The sequence below is a fragment of the Rhinoderma darwinii genome, chromosome 2, assembly GCF_050947455.1.
Source record: "Rhinoderma darwinii isolate aRhiDar2 chromosome 2, aRhiDar2.hap1, whole genome shotgun sequence".
Lineage (NCBI taxonomy): Eukaryota > Metazoa > Chordata > Amphibia > Anura > Rhinodermatidae > Rhinoderma > Rhinoderma darwinii.
The window spans coordinates 186,622,694-186,638,628 of record NC_134688.1 but is presented as its reverse complement, the minus strand read 5'-3'; the positions used below and the strand labels follow the sequence as shown (position 1 = coordinate 186,638,628).

The 15,935-nt window shown below is 43.1% G+C and overlaps 1 protein-coding gene across 3 annotated transcripts in view; it reads right to left on the bottom strand.

Moving 5' to 3' along the window:
- Positions 1 to 15,935, bottom strand: part of VWA3B (von Willebrand factor A domain containing 3B) — a 164,688-nt gene that overhangs the window by 4,622 nt on the left and 144,131 nt on the right. For 2 of the 3 annotated variants that reach the window (XM_075852598.1, XM_075852599.1), the window contains 3 exons: positions 13,143 to 13,235; positions 9,343 to 9,508; positions 7,508 to 7,742 (listed from right to left, as the gene is read on the bottom strand). In XM_075852598.1, the coding sequence (XP_075708713.1) occupies positions 7,508 to 7,742; positions 9,343 to 9,508; positions 13,143 to 13,235 (494 nt within the window). Of the gene's footprint in view, positions 1 to 7,507; positions 7,743 to 9,342; positions 9,509 to 13,142; positions 13,236 to 15,935 lie in introns of those variants that run through there. The other variant, XM_075852601.1, reaches the window with a different exon arrangement.

Sequence of the window (15,935 nt, the reverse complement as noted above, 5' to 3'; positions counted from 1 at the left end):
ATAGTTTCTGGTGATGAGGTGTTTGGTGCCCAAGATGCCAGGAAGACCAGATAGAGCGGAGTCATGGTTTTCCCTGAGTACCTTTAGCCGGTATTGCAGGGGAACAAACAGTTTGTCCGCAGGGACGTTCGCGGGAGCTGCACCCTGATCAGCCGCGATATCAGAAGCTAAATCAGAATCCGTGGCAGAAACGATTATACCAGGGGGTAAAATACAAGCAGGATCCTTCTCGGAAGGAGGATTGGCCATGAAACTACGTGACAGGGCATCAGCCTTAATATTCTTGGACCCAGCCCTATAGGTAACCAAGAAATTAGATCTGGTAAAGAATAGTGCCCACCGAGCTTGTCTAGGATTAAGCCTCCGGGACGATTCTAGGAAAACCAGATTCTTGTGATCCGTAAGGACCGTTACCTGGTGTCTGGCCCCCTCCAGGAAGTGCCGCCACCCTTCAAAAGCCCATTTAATGGCTAGAAGTTCGCGGTTGCCAATATCATAGTTACTCTCCGTGGGCGAAAACTTCCTAGAGAAGTAAGCACAGGGACGGAGATGGGTGAGGGAGCTGGTACCCTGGGACAAGACGGCCCCCACTCCCACCTCGGATGCGTCAACCTCCACAATAAATGGCTCCTCTTGGTTGGGCTGAATCAGCACGGGGGCCGAGATAAAGCACTTCTTGAGGGTCTCAAAGGCCTGGACGGCCTCAGGGGGCCAATGGAGGACATCAGCACCCTTGCGGGTAATGTCCGTAAGAGGCTTAGCGACGACCGAGAAGTTGGCAATAAATCTCCTGTAATAGTTGGCGAACCCTAAAAAACACTGTAACGCCTTAAGGGAGGCAGGTTGGACCCATTCCGCCACAGCCTGAACCTTGGCAGGGTCCATGCGGAATTCATGAGGAGTGAGGATTTGCCCTAAAAATGGTATCTCCTGTACCCCAAAGACACATTTTTCAGTCTTAGCAAACAGATTATTCTCCCGAAGGACCTGGAGCACCTTCCTGACATGCTCCACGTGGGAGGACCAGTCCTTGGAAAACACCAGTATGTCATCAAGGTACACAACAAGAAAATTACCCAGGTAATCTCTCAGGATTTCATTAATAAAATTCTGGAAGACAGCAGGGGCATTACACAACCCAAAGGGCATGACCAGGTATTCGAAATGACCCTCGGGTGTGTTGAACGCAGTTTTTCACTCATCCCCCTCTTTGATGCGGATAAGGTTATATGCCCCCCGTAGATCGAACTTAGAAAACCATTGGGCTCCCTGAACCTGATTAAAAAGATCCGGAATCAAAGGAAGTGGGTACTGGTTCCTTACGGTGACCTTATTCAGGTTACGATAATCAATGCACGGCCTAAGACCACCATCCTTCTTCCCCACGAAGAAGAAGCCAGCACCTACAGGAGAAGTCGAGGGGCGAATGAAACCCTTGGCCAAGCATTCTTGGATATACACCCTCATAGCTTCACGTTCAGGACATGAAAGATTAAATATCCTACCCTTAGGAAGCTTGGCACCAGGCACCAAATCGATGGCGCAATCGTAATCTCTATGGGGGGGCAACACCTCGGAGGCCTCCTTAGAAAACACATCGGCGAAGTCCTGAACAAACTCAGGAAGCGTGTTTACCTCCTCCCGGGGAGAAATAGAGTTAACAGAAAGACATGACATAAGACATTCACTACCCCATTTGGTGAGATCCCCAGTATTCCAATCAAATGTGGGATTATGCAACTGCAACCAGGGAAGACCTAATACCAGATCAGACGATAATCCCTGCATCACCAGTACAGAGCACTGCTCCAAATGCATGGAGCCAACCAGGAGTTCAAAAACAGGAGTATGCTGAGTAAAATAACCATTAGCAAGGGGAGTTGAGTCAATACCTACTACAGGGATAGGATAAGGCAAATCAATCAATGGCATAGCTAGAGACATGGCAAATTCCACAGACATGATATTAGCAGATGAGCCAGAATCCACGAAAGCACTGCCCGTGGCAGACCGGCCAGCAAACGAGACCTGAAAGGGAAGCAAAATTTTATTGCGTTTCACATTAACGGGAAATAACTGTGCGCCCAAGTGACCTCCCCGATGATCACTTAGGCGCGGAAGTTTTCCGGCTTTTTATTCTTGCGCCTGGGACAGGTGTTCAGAAGATGCTTGTCGTCCCCACAGTAGAAGCAGAGACCATTCATTCTGCGAAACTCCCTACGTTGTCGAGGGGACATGGAGGCCCCGAGTTGCATAGGTACCTCCGAGTCCTCCGTGGAGGGGCGAGGAGACGGGACCTCGGGGGGGATCGCAGAAAAGTCAGAGGGGAGCACATTGAAGCGTTCCAGCTGACGTTCCCTGAGACGTCGGTCAAGTCGTACTGCTAGGGCCATAACCTGGTCAAGGGAGTTAGAAGAGGGGTAGCTAACCAGCAGATCCTTCAGGGCGTCAGATAATCCTAACCTAAACTGGCACCTTAGGGCCGGATCGTTCCACCGAGAAGCTACGCACCACTTTCTAAAATCAGAACAGTATTCCTCCACCGGTCTCCTACCCTGACGTAAGGTCACCAGCTGACTCTCGGCTAAAGCAGTCCTGTCAGTCTCGTCGTAAATGAGTCCGAGGGCAGAGAAAAAACGATCAACAGAGGAAAGTTCAGGGGCGTCAGGAGCCAAGGAGAAGGCCCACTCTTGGGGCCCTTCCTGGAGTCGGGATATGATGATACCCACCCGCTGGTTCTCGGAACCTGAGGAGTGGGGTTTTAGGCGGAAATACAGTCTGCAACTCTCCCGGAAGGAGAGAAACGTCTTACGGTCCCCTGAGAACCGGTCAGGTAACTTGAGGTCGGGTTCTAGAGGTGAGGTGAGGGGAACTACTAAGGCAGCGTCACCCTGGTTGACCCTCTGGGCCAGGGCGTGGACCTGTAGGGAGAGGCCCTGCATCTGCTGGGTCAGGGTCTCAAGGGGGTCCATGATAGCGTCAGCGTAGGAGAAATGGTAGACTAGGTATGGGTTTGTAATTATGTAATGGCAGGAAGGAGGTGAAGGGAAGTGAGCCCTAATCTACCCACCGCCCTGTCCCTGCCTACTTGCAATGACCCGCCCTAGGCGACGGGGTACAACTGGGCGGCGGTCCCTACGCTGTCTAAGTGCACGGGAGAACAAACAGGGAACACGCAAGGGAAGGGGCAGTAGCCCACGGAACGCCGCGAGGAAACGGAGCGGTGAATGAGTAGTCCGGACCAGGATGAAGTGGAGTATACCCAAGTGAGCACGGAGGAGGAAGCAAGCCAGAGGCAAAGCAAAGCAGGTTAAGAGGAACTGCAGCAAGGCAGAAGCACGGCAGAAGCAGGCTGGAGCAAGCAGCAGTGGGGCCAGGAATACGGAAGAATTACAAGCACTGAAGAGGAGAACACGGCAGGTAATAAAGGACAGGGGGCGGAGCTAACTCCGACTGACCAGGCCGCGATAGGCTCTCCCACTCCTGAGCCTGCCACCCTGGTTAGTGGGAGATGGTGTCAGTCGAACAGGTCTGGCCTCAGGTGTGGATTGATTAATCCCAGGAGTATACCTAGACGTAGTACCTGGCAGATCCCTAACAGTACTCCCCCTTTTATGAGGGGCCACCGGACCCTTACTAAGAGGACCCGGTTTAGTAGGGAAGAGAAGGTGGAACCTCCTGATCAATACCCCAGCGTGAACATCACGGGCAGGTACCCAAGTCCTCTCCTCCGGCCCGTATCCTCTCCAATGGACCAGGTACTGGAGGGAGCCCTGGACCATCCTACTGTCCATAATCTTGGCCACCTCGAATTCCACCCCCTGTTTCTTATTTTCACAGGGAACAAAATACTCCATTTTGTTGCCCAATTTCTCCTGAGTGCAGCAATACCCCATTTGTGGTGATAAACTGCCGTTTGGGCTCATGGAAGGCCTCAGAAGGGAAGGAGCGCTGTGTGTTCTTTGGAGTGCAGATTTTGCTGGTTTGGTTTTTGGGTGCCATGTCGCATTTGCAGAGCCCCAGAGGTATCAAAGCAATGGAAACCAACCAGAAGTGACCCCATTTTGGAAACTACACCCCTCAAGGAATTCATTTATTGGTGTTGTGACCATTTTAACCCCATAGTTTTTTCACAGAACTTATTTGAATTGGGCTGGGAATGAAAACAAAATTATTTTTTTCAAATAATATGTAGTTTTGGCTGAAAATTTCTTATTTTCACAAGAAACAAAATGCCCCATTATGTTGCGCAATTTGTTCTGAGTGCCGCAATACCCCCCATTTGTGGTGATAAACTGCGGTTTGGGCCCATGGGAGGGCTCAGAAGGAAAGGACCACCATTTGGCCTACTGGGGATTTTCTAGTGCGAAGTCATGTATGCAGAAGCCCCTGAGGTACCAGTACAGTTGAAACCCGCAAGAAGTGACCCCGTTTTAAAAACTACACCCTTAAGGCATTCATCTAGAGGTGTAGTGAGCATTTTGACCGGAGACATACACCCCATAAACTGTAATGTGGGTTCTCCTGGGTACGGCAATACCCTACATGTGGCTGTTATCAGCTGCCTGGGCACACAGCAGGGCCCAGAGGGGAAAGACGAGGGGGGATAAGCTGTGCGGAGTGCATCAGGGTAAGTAAAATTGGGGTGAATTATAAACCAAGGGATGTATGATAAATTTTAAAACACTCTTTCATACAGAGCTCTGGTTATTCGGGACACGTGTCACATTGATATATTGTGTCATCCCTTATAGCAGACTTTGCACCTCTTTTGACTTTTTCCCTTCTTGCCAGTTTGGGGAACTTCTCCTGGAAAGTGTTGCCGCCCTGGTACGATGCGTGTGGCCCTGCTTCCAGAAGTACTGGGTGCCCCCCCTTCTTGGTCCCTAAAGATTAGGTTCTTGATAATCACCTCTTGAAATTCCAGGAAAGTTCCCGTCTGGCCTGCACATCGACGTAGCACGTACGCATTGTACAAAGCCATCTGTATGATGTGCCCGGCCAGCCTCTTATACCACACCGCATGGCGCTGTAGGGCTTCAGGATTTGATCTGACAAGTCCATCCCTCCCATGTACCTATTGTAGTCCAGGATGCAGTCTGGTTTAGGGGTGGCCTTTCCTTCATATATCCTAAACCTGTAGGTATTCCCTGATGCACTGTCGCACAGCTTAGACATCTTCACGCCATACCTTGCCCTCTTACCCGGCAGGTACTCGCGGAATTGAACCCTCCCTTTAAAATGTACCAGGGACTCATCAATAGAAATACACTTCTCGGGGGTGAATGCTTGGGAAAACCGGGCACTGAAACGGTCTAATAGGGGTCTCCGTCTCGGGGTGGGCACGGCTCATTATCAGTATAATGTAAGAAGCGAAGTATTGCCTCATTTATTTATTTTTTTAGGTTACAGTTCAGTTCTGAAGTTGCTTTGAGGGGCCCATATATTAGAAACCCCTATCAAACACCCCATTTTAGAAACTAGACCCCTCAAAGTATTCACAACAGCATGTAGAAAGTTTATGAACCCTTTAGGTGTTTCACAGAAATTGAGAGCAAAGTAGAGGTAAAGTTTACATTTTTTTTTGGTCAGAAAATCCTCCTTATTCCATTTTTTTTACAACACAATTGGATTTATCAGAGAAACGCAACTTAATACGTATTGCCCAGATTCTGCAGTTTTGAGAAATATCCCACATGTGGCCCTCGGGCGGTAATGGACTGAAGCACCGGCCTCCGAAGCAATGGAGCACCTAGTGGATTTTGAGGCCTCTTTTTTATTAGGCACCATGTCCGGTTTGAAGAGGTCTTGTGGTGCCAAAACATTGGAAACCCCCCAAAAGTTACGCTAATTTGGAAACTAGACCCCTTTAGGAATCCATTGTAGTTTTCTTGGGGTGCATGCGGCTTTTTGATCAGTTTTTATTCTATTTTTAGGTGGCGTGGTGACTAAAAAACAGCAATTCTACTATTGTTTTTTTACAGCATTCACCGTGTCCTATAAATGACATATTCACTTTATTCTGCGGGGCGATACGATTACGGCGATACCAGATGATTATAGTTTTTTTTATGTCTTATGGCGTTTGCACAATAAAATACGTTTGGTAAAAAATCATTCACTTTTTGTGTTACCTTATTCTAAGAGACAGAACTTTTTTATTTTTCAATCAATAAAGCTGTGCGAGGACTTATTTTTTTGCGTAACGCACTGTAGTTTTGATCAGTACCATTTTTCGGTACATGCGACTTTTTGATCTCTTTTTATTCAATTTTTTGGGAGGTGAAGTGACCAAACAATTGTGATTGTGGTACGGTTTATTATTATTTTCTTTTACGGCGTTCACTGTGCGGGATAAATAACGAAATAATTTTGTAGTTCAGGCCGTTACGGATGCGGCGATACCAATTATGTATAGTTTATTTGTTTGTTTATATATTTTTATTAATAATAAATGACTGATAAGGTAAAAAGGGGGATTTTTACTTTTAATACTTTTAAAACTTTTATTTTCTTATTTTTACACGTCTTTTTTTAACTTTTTTTTTTTACTGTATTACTTTGTCCCACTAGGGGACTTGAGGACAGGAGGCCCTGATCGCTATTCTAATACACTGCACTACATGCGTAGTGCAGTGTATTAGAACTGTCAGCTACTCACTGACAGCAAGCATAGTGGGTCCTGACGTTGTCAGGACCCACTAGGCTTCAGTCTATGGCATAGCCGGATGCCATTGTTTGGTGTCCGGTTGCCATAGTCACCATCGCCGGCCGCTATCGTGTAGCAGGCCGGCGATGGCAGCTTAACCCCTAAAAAGCCGCGATCTCTATAGAACGCGGCTTTTAAGAGGTTAATCAGCAGGGACACAGCGATCGGTCCCCGCAGTAGGAGCTGTGACAGCTGCTGAACAAGACAGCAGCTGTTACAGCTCCTGTATGTGTCGGGAGGACGGCCGAAACGGCCGTTACTCCCGAGACGTACTATTAGGTCATGGAGCGCGAACGCTATAGTTACTATGACCTAATAGTACATCCAGGAGCGGGAAGGGGTTAATAGGTGTACAAAGATGGTGGACCTGGGGGCGTTCTTTAAGCCCCTAGGCAGCCATAGCAACCATCGCCCCCCCCCCGTGATTGCGTTACGGGGGGTGCGATGAGCTGTTAGAAGGGGTCGCCCCCTCTTTCTGACGATTTAAATGCTGCGGTTAAACTACGAGTTAAACTAGCGGGATCGCGCTCGAGCGCGATGCTGCTAGTTACTCTGAAGTGTCGGCTGTAACATACAGCCGACACCGTCATCGTATGGACCGAACTCACTGCGTGAGCCCGCTCCGTACTTCCCCTACCCGACTTTGGCGTATGGATACGTCAAATGTCGGGTAGGGGTTAAACACAATTATTATGCAACTATTTTTGCAAAATCAAATGGAATTCAATTATATTTCTATATCAAGACTCCAAGATGTCAATCTTATAGTTAACAAATGCTATATGAAAATTGACCAACCTTTTTCCATTACAAAACAGTATCTGCAAGTTTTTCCCATTGATGGCAGTTATGATACCAGGTAAAAATGTCAGAGAAGATGGATATGCTAAAGTTAAGACGTGATCACCAACATTTAGTAGATGTGGCTGGCTGAACTTTCCAAAAATCCATTCCATGTCTTGTATTGTTGTTGTACCATCTGCCCAAGAAATTACATACTTCATACGATTGTCAGTCTGCTCCTTGACTTCAGCTGAAAAAAAAAAAAAAGTCTTTATACAAAGGGGTGAATTGTGTAGAAAAAAAATTGCAAGAGCCTTAGAAGTAATAGCTGATTTAATATATTGAAGACACAAAGTTAAAGAGGATCTGTCACTAGTTTAAGTTCCTATCTCCTAGCTAATCTAATAGGCGCTATGATGCTGATAACTACAGTATAATTTGTTTTAAAAACTTAAATTATTTGCAAAGTTATGAGCATTTTTCTAAATATGCTAATATGGCTATGCTTGCCAAATAGTAGGTGACTCTTTTTTTTCACTCTGGGCGGTGTGATGTTTTCTGTATGACGCTGTCCAATCAGCATACAGCTTCTCCCCCTTCCCTGCCCAGCAACACAGTGAGCTTATAGTATACAGCTTCCATTCCCGACTGTGTATTCAACTGGAGATATCTCCGGTTGTGTCACAGCTAGAACTGCGATCCTGATGCCATATGAAAGATTAGAATCTCCTCTTTCATATGCCACCAGAACTGCTGAAATGGCTGTTTGAAGTGATCCCCTTTCCCTCCAGCCTCAGTCTCTTACACTGTGTGAAGCAGCTTCATGCTGATAGGACAGCATCAGAGGCTGTGAGGTGGCTCCACTTCATGAAAATTGCTGCTGTTATCTCCCAGTTGTCTAATAAGGGCTCATTTGCATATTTAGAAAAAAAGCTCATAACTTTTAAAATAATGAACGTTTTGGGACACAAGTTTCACTAGCATTATCAGTGTGACAGCGCCTATTAGATTAGCTAAGAGATAGGGCATTACTAAACTAATGACAGATCCTTTATAAAGTCATGGCGATGTTTGTTTTAAATGAGAGGTACAGTTAAATTAATTCATTAAAACTAATTAGCATTGCTTTGTCTGAAATTAATATGAAAATAATGATTTTTTTCCTGCGAGTAATCAAGCACTTTGTATTGAATAATGCACACATAATAATGCAAGTAACCCTAACATCCCCAAAATTGCTGCATAAAAAGGGATGTGTCACCTTATTTTTTGTTTACTAATTAAAAATATGTAATAATAAAAATAAGTCATAAAAAGATTTATTGACTTATATGAGAGATTGGAGTGGGCACGCTCTGTGACCAGTGCAGAGGTCACTGTTAAGGGAGGTGGGGGAGGGAATGGGGATCTTGTGTTATCTGCCCCCCAGCATTATAGTAGAGGTGTTACCTGTCATTGTAATACTGCCTCGGATGATAATGAGTTGACTGCTGAGCCTGCCCCTAGTTTATACAGCACAAGCTGAAAAGTGATCTCTACAAAACAGGAAGTGTCAGCCTATTGTGAGGCTCAGTAGCCAGCGTGAATCTTCAACATTTATTCTTTCACTTTCAAACTGATGGCTTCTAGAATTCAGATGTTTTAATTATATTGTTGAACTTTTTTTATTTATTTTTTATTGAATATCTTTAGCCAGTAGAAAATAACGAAATACATAAATAAATGACGTTCTGTCAAACGTGTTTTATAAATTACAGTTGCTTAAGTTACCTAGCTTGGATTTTTACGGAATAAAGTATGTACATTTTTTTACATATGAAAGTATGTAAATATATATATCCATATAATACCTAAATGAAATGTTCCCGTTTCATCATTCCTAGCAACAACAGGCTGCCCAACCCATCTCTCTTCACACGCCAAGATGTATGAAGTGTCTCTGTTATATTTTGCAGTGCTTATTGAGTAGATACGTTCCCTTGGAGCAAGAGCTTCAGAACTGTCATAGTAACGCACCTAAAACAGTGATAATCCCATTTGTTATTTACATTCAATAAATTTTGAGACACAAATAGCCCTGACTAAAGGCCATATTTATACATTCTAATTATTTATATACACAATGAAATTGTGTTTTCTGATCATAAAAACACCTGACCTTTACATTATAGGTAGATTACATTATTATAATAATATCACATGTCCTATCCAAGGTATTCCAAAATAAAGTATATACATAAATATATGTAATGGTCCGCTAACCATGCACTTGTTCCTGGACACTAGGTTTGTATCACATCGGTGCTCGGATGAAGACTCTGCATTAGTAGCAGGTGGAAATGCACAATAGTAAGATAGTATCCAACACACAATCCAAAAAACAAGTAAGATTCCTTGGAAGGATGCTACGTATTTCGAACCATTGGTTCTTACTCTATGAGTAAGAACCATTGGTTCGAAACGCGTAAGCATCCGTCCTAGGATATTTACTTGTCCTTTTAACAAGATGAAATAAAGAGAATTAGTTTTTACTTGGATTGTGTGTTGGATACCATCTTACTATTATGCATTCCTAAATAAAGGACTTTACAGGATAGGAATGTCTTGTCACAATATCGTGCAGTTCAGCTTGCTCCAAAAAAATGGAAGGTATATCGTTTTAATAAATGATCAGTTTTCAATTAAATAGCTAGGTCGCTGTATGACGACATGTATCCTTACATGCTAAATCAAGGTTGTACTCTTTAATATTTCTCTCTAACGTTTCCAAGATCGGTCTTACTTTGGTTGCTGCCCTGTGCCATAACTTCTGTTGGTGCCCTTCCCTCCCATATATGCCGTATGGTCATAGAGTGTACAAGTAACGATATCATACAGTGCCTAATTATTACTGCCATAGAGTATGGTGCCCAAATAACAGTGCTATACTTTATGTTGGCCAGGTTGAACTTCCATACAGTTGCCTAAATAACAATGCTAGACAGTACCGCCATCACCATACACTGCAAAAATAATATACTGTACATTCCTAAGTAGCAACGCCACACAAAGTAAATACCATCATATAGGGCTCAAACAATAACAACAGTGACCCTAACCTCCATACATAAAGTAGCTTTATAACAGTGCTATACAATGTCTAAATAAAACTGCTATACTATAAAGATTTGTGGCGTTCGCAAGCTTCAGGTGCCAGAACATCTGTGGCGCCCGTTTAGTAGTGGCGGTCAATACGCCCTGTGTGACAACAAAGGTTGCACACCCCCAAGGACGACCCTGATGCTTTTTTAAAGTAATTGCTATGCTAATTATTCATAATGTCAAAGTGTAACTGCTGCAATGATTATTTCTGCTGTCAGCACAGTGCCGATTAAGCATTGAACAGTTTACCCATGTCTGACAGCTCTTCTCACTGCTCCTCTTCTCCCTAACGGGTCCCCTCTGGCTCCCTCTTCGTGCCGCGGCTGATTCAAGGCACTGACGCCAGGCAGCGCCAGTACCTATGTGATCCATCACTCAACGTCATCAGTGTTGTAACGTATGTGATGCAGCACTGGTGACATTAAATGCTGCGCCGCATAGGTACTGACGCTGCCGACGTCAGTACCTTGAATGAGCCACGGCATGAAGAGGGAGTCAGAGGTGACCCGGTGGGGAGAAGAAGAGCGGTGAAGTAAGTATAAATATTTTTTTTATTCATGTGTCCGATGGGGTAGGGGGTAGTCAGATCAGGGGGGGGCCAGGCATGGGCCTCTAACTTGGCTGAAATCAGCGCCAGATAGGAGCGGGCACAGATTTCTACTATAATTAATGGCAGTTTTCTGCCGTAAATTATAATAAATTTGTCGTGATGGCGGAGGCCCTGACCCCGTGCCTAAGCCATGGCCTCTTTTAATTAAAGAGTTGCAAATTTTAGCGCAATTATAGCATGTGCCAAAATCTGAGACTTTTTAACTCCAGAAAAGTGGCATAAACCTTTTAATATATTCCCCCCAGTCTTTTCAATTGGGCTGTAAAAATGCATGTCTTTAACAACTCAGGTCCTCAACTTAAAGCATAATTGCCACTTCATTTTGCTCAACCCATGGAAACAGCTTGGAAGCAGAAATTTGCCACTACTGAGGAAATGTGTTATTACAAGACGGCAATTCCAAACTTTGGTTGGTCATGATTGTCCAGAGCGGGTGCGGTTCTTTCTTAACCACTCTCTGCCATGGCTTATAGAGGGACATCATGAATGGGGGACCCCTCTCTCTAGAAGGGTTTAAAGGGGTTTTCCACTTCTTTTTTTTTTTTTTTTTTTTAAATCATTGCAATGCTTCTGTCTTGTTATAGTATTGTCCCCTGACTATGGTTTTCACAATTTTAGATATTTAAATCAGCTTTACGCTGTATTGTTTATATCCTGATGTTTGTTTACAATATATTGCACATGTGCTTCAAAAGTCTGTTTATTGCGCCTGCGCTTTTAAATACAATTAACTGCACAAAAAAAAAAAGAATTGTTTGAGCCTTTTAGATTCTGCTTCACTTCTGCCATACACCCGCGTTCGAGGCATCCTATTGGTCTAAAGCCTCCTCAATACCCGCCTTGTTCTTTCTTAGATTATACCTCAATGCCAGCCCTATTTTATTTACGTTCATGTTATCCCTCTGTGCCCTCGCCTTCGCAAAGACGGTATCTACAGTGATAATGGTACTGAGGAACAATGAGCGGGCACTGGGTGAACACATAAAGGAAAATAAAATAGTGCTCGCATTGAGGCGTAATCAAAGAAAGAACGGGGCTGGCATTGATGAGGCTTTGAACCAATAGCATGCCTCGAACACGGGTGTATGGCCGAAGTCAAGCGGAATCGAAATAGCTAAAATAATATTTTTTTTTGTGCAGTTGCAATTAATAGTATTTAAAAGCGCAGGCGCAATGAACTTACTGTTAATGCGCATGCGCACTGAAATTTCTTTCAATGCGTATACGCTAAATATAGTAGGTTACTGCGCATGCGTGAAAAATATAACTAGGTTGTAATGCGCACTCTCAAGGGGAAGAGAAGAAGCTAGAAGACCGGAAGAGGAGCTCGTCCGAAAGTCAAGATTGAAGAAGACCGAACGAGACGTCAGTGGAAGAGAAAATTTCGAACGGTGGCAGAGTCACGTGACACTAGACGGAATTAGAAGATATATGCAACTTTGAAATGGTAAGTATATTTAAAAAATACTTTAATAAATATTTAATTAGTATTGCTTCATAGTTTTTCAAGAGTGGACAACCCCTTTAAATTGTTGAGTCAACCACTTTAGTGGAAAACAAAGAAGGGCCATGGATTCTTGACATGACTTGAATTATGACTTTCGTTATATCTTACTGCCACATTAACCATATTCTTATAAAATAAATGTTGTTGGAGAACCTTTTAAAAGTACTTTCCAGGATTTTGTGCCACAACCTCTGCAATATAGTTTTAGTCATGTTTATTATATATATTTTTATTTAACAAATCTGTAAATACAAGATAAAAGCAAGTATTATGGAAATCATCTGTGTGATCACATTGAAGAGCAGAGGGGAAATGAAATATCTATGCTTCCACTATGACGTAAAGGCACTTACAGTATTGGCGTCATTAAGATATATAATTCCATTCCTTACCGTCACTTTGAGATCAGGAGTACCATTTAATACAACTCCTGGACAATAACTCCCAGGATGAAGTGGATGAGGTCCAATCACATGGTCATTTTCCTTCAGAGAGACAACAGTGACATATGATTAGGTGACATAGAATCTTTTCTTTCTAAATTGTTTTTATGTGAGGTCAATAAAGAATTGAGGGAAGATGTATTATGCCGCTAAAAAAAGAAAGAAAAGGTTCTAGCTTGATAAAAAAAAAACATCCTATGCTCCAACGTGAAACCTGCAATTTGTGTACTGCTGGGCACGGCATTATTGTATCTCTACAGGGACGACATACACTTAGTTTTCCTTTTCAGCTTTTTTATTAAACTCCATTTAAAACGTGGATTTATCTAGAAAAGGGATTTAAATTCAATCACAACTTGGATTCTGAACAGAAGATGGCCATGTTATGCCTCCCTTCCTACCACTGAATACCATGTCCCCTGGAGCTAACTGATATTGACATCTTTATCTAAAAATATGTTGTGCTTAACATGAGTTTACAATATTGCATTCAAATGTGAAGTGAGTAATTTAATCAAAAGGGCAATTAAGTCACTTGCTGCTGGTTGTAACAGATCTTTGACTGGATGCATGGCAGTTTTAGGATAGGTACACATTGTGTCAGTTGTGGGCATTGGGGGTTTACCCAAGGAAAATCTCCTGACATATACACTACCGTTCAAATGTTTAGGGTCACTTAAAAATTTCCTTATTTTTGAAAGAAAAGCACAGTTTTTTTCAATGAAGATATCATTAAATTAATCAGAAATACACTCTATACATTGTTAATGTGCTAAATGACTATTCTAGCTGCAAACGTCTGGTTTTTAATGCAATATCTACATAGGTGTATAGAGACCCATTTCCAGCAACCATCACTCCAGTGTTCTAATGGTACATTGTGTTTGCTAACTGTGTTAGAAGGCTAATGGATGATTAGAAAAACTTGAAAACCCTTGTGCAATTATGTTAGCACCGCTGTAAACAGTTTTGCTGTTTGGAGGAGCTAGAAAACTGACCTTCCTTTGAGCTAGTTGAGAATCTGGAGCATTACATTTGTGGGTTCGATTAAACTCTCAAAATGGCTAGAAAAAGAGAGCTTTCATGTGAAACTCAACAGTCTATTCTTGTTCTTAGAAATGAAGGCTATTCCATGCGAGAAATTGCCAAGAAACTGAAGATTTCCTACAACGGTGTGTACTACTCCCTTCAGAGGACAGCACACACAGGCTCTAACCAGGGTAGAAAGAGAAGTGGGAGGCCCCGCTGCACAACTGAGCAACAAGACAAGTACATTAGAGTCTCTAGTTTGAGAAACAAACGCCTCACAGGTCCTCAACTGGCAGCTTCATTAAATAGTACCCGCAAAACACCAGTGTCAACGTCTACAGTGAAGAGGCGACTCCGGGATGCTGGCCTTCAGGGCAGAGTGGCAAAGAAAAAGCCATATCTGAGACTGGCTAATAAAAGGAAAAGATTAATATGGGCAAAAGCACACACAGACATTGGACAGAGAAAGATTGGAAAAAAGTGTTATGGACAGATGAATCGAAGTTTGAGGTGTTTGGATCACACAGAAGAACATTTTTGAGATGCAGAACAACTGAAAAGATGCTGGAAGAGTGCCTGACGCCATCTGTCAAGCATGGTGGAGGTAATGTGATGGTCTGGGGTTGCTTTGGTGCTGGTAAAGTGGGAGATTTGTACAAGGTAAAGGGGATTTTGAATAAGGGCGGCTATCACTCCATTTTGCAGTGCCATGCCATACCTGTGGACAGCGCTTGATTGGAGCCAATTTCATCCTACAACAGGACAATGACCCAAAGCACACCTCCAAATTATGCAAGAACTATTTAGGGAAGAAGCAGGCAGCTGGTATTCTATCGGTAATGGAGCGGCCAGCGCCGTCACCAGATCTCAACCCCATAGAGCTGTTGTGGGAGCAGCTTGACCGTATGGTACGCAAGAAGTGCCCATCAAGCCAATCCAACTTGTGGGAGGGCTTTCTGGAAGCATGGGGTGAAATTTCTCCCGATTACCTCAGCAAATTAACAGCTAGAATGCCAAAGGTCTGCAATGCTGTAATTGCTGCAAATTCTTTGGCGAAAGCAAAGTTTGAAGGAGAAAATTATTATTTAAAATAAAAATCATTAAAAAATATAGTCAAGACATTGACAATGTTAGAAACAGTCATTTTGCAACCCATTTGATAAATATAAGTGTGAGTTTTCATGGAAAACACAAAATTGTCTGGGTGACCCCAAACTTTTGAACGGTAGTGTATGTCTAACAAGCCCATAGCCGTCAATAGCCGAACATATGCCAGCAGTATTCTGGGGCATACATTTGGTGGATAGTTTTAAACCGTACCACCTAACCAAATTTACTGACATAGCGATAGTAATAGCCATAACTGTATCTATGTCAAATAATAATATAACTAGTTTGAAACGGTGAGACCGATTTTTCAGAAACAGTGGAACTCTCGTCTATAGGTTGTGCCTGGTATTGCAGCTCATCCCTATTAAACTGTTTTTTGGGGTAAAAAAAGGTAGTCCTTTTTTTATAGTCTCATACTTAATAAAGGTATGTGGTCTTCAACACTACCATGAAAAGACTTACTGGTAACATTTTTTTTTTTTATTAAGTATTATGTAAATTACAGTAGACTGTAAAGTTAGTTAAGTATTTACTTAATATCTTTGGATTTTGTTCTTTTTATTAAATGTTCAACTCTCTTCCTCTTAGATCTGCAGTATAACA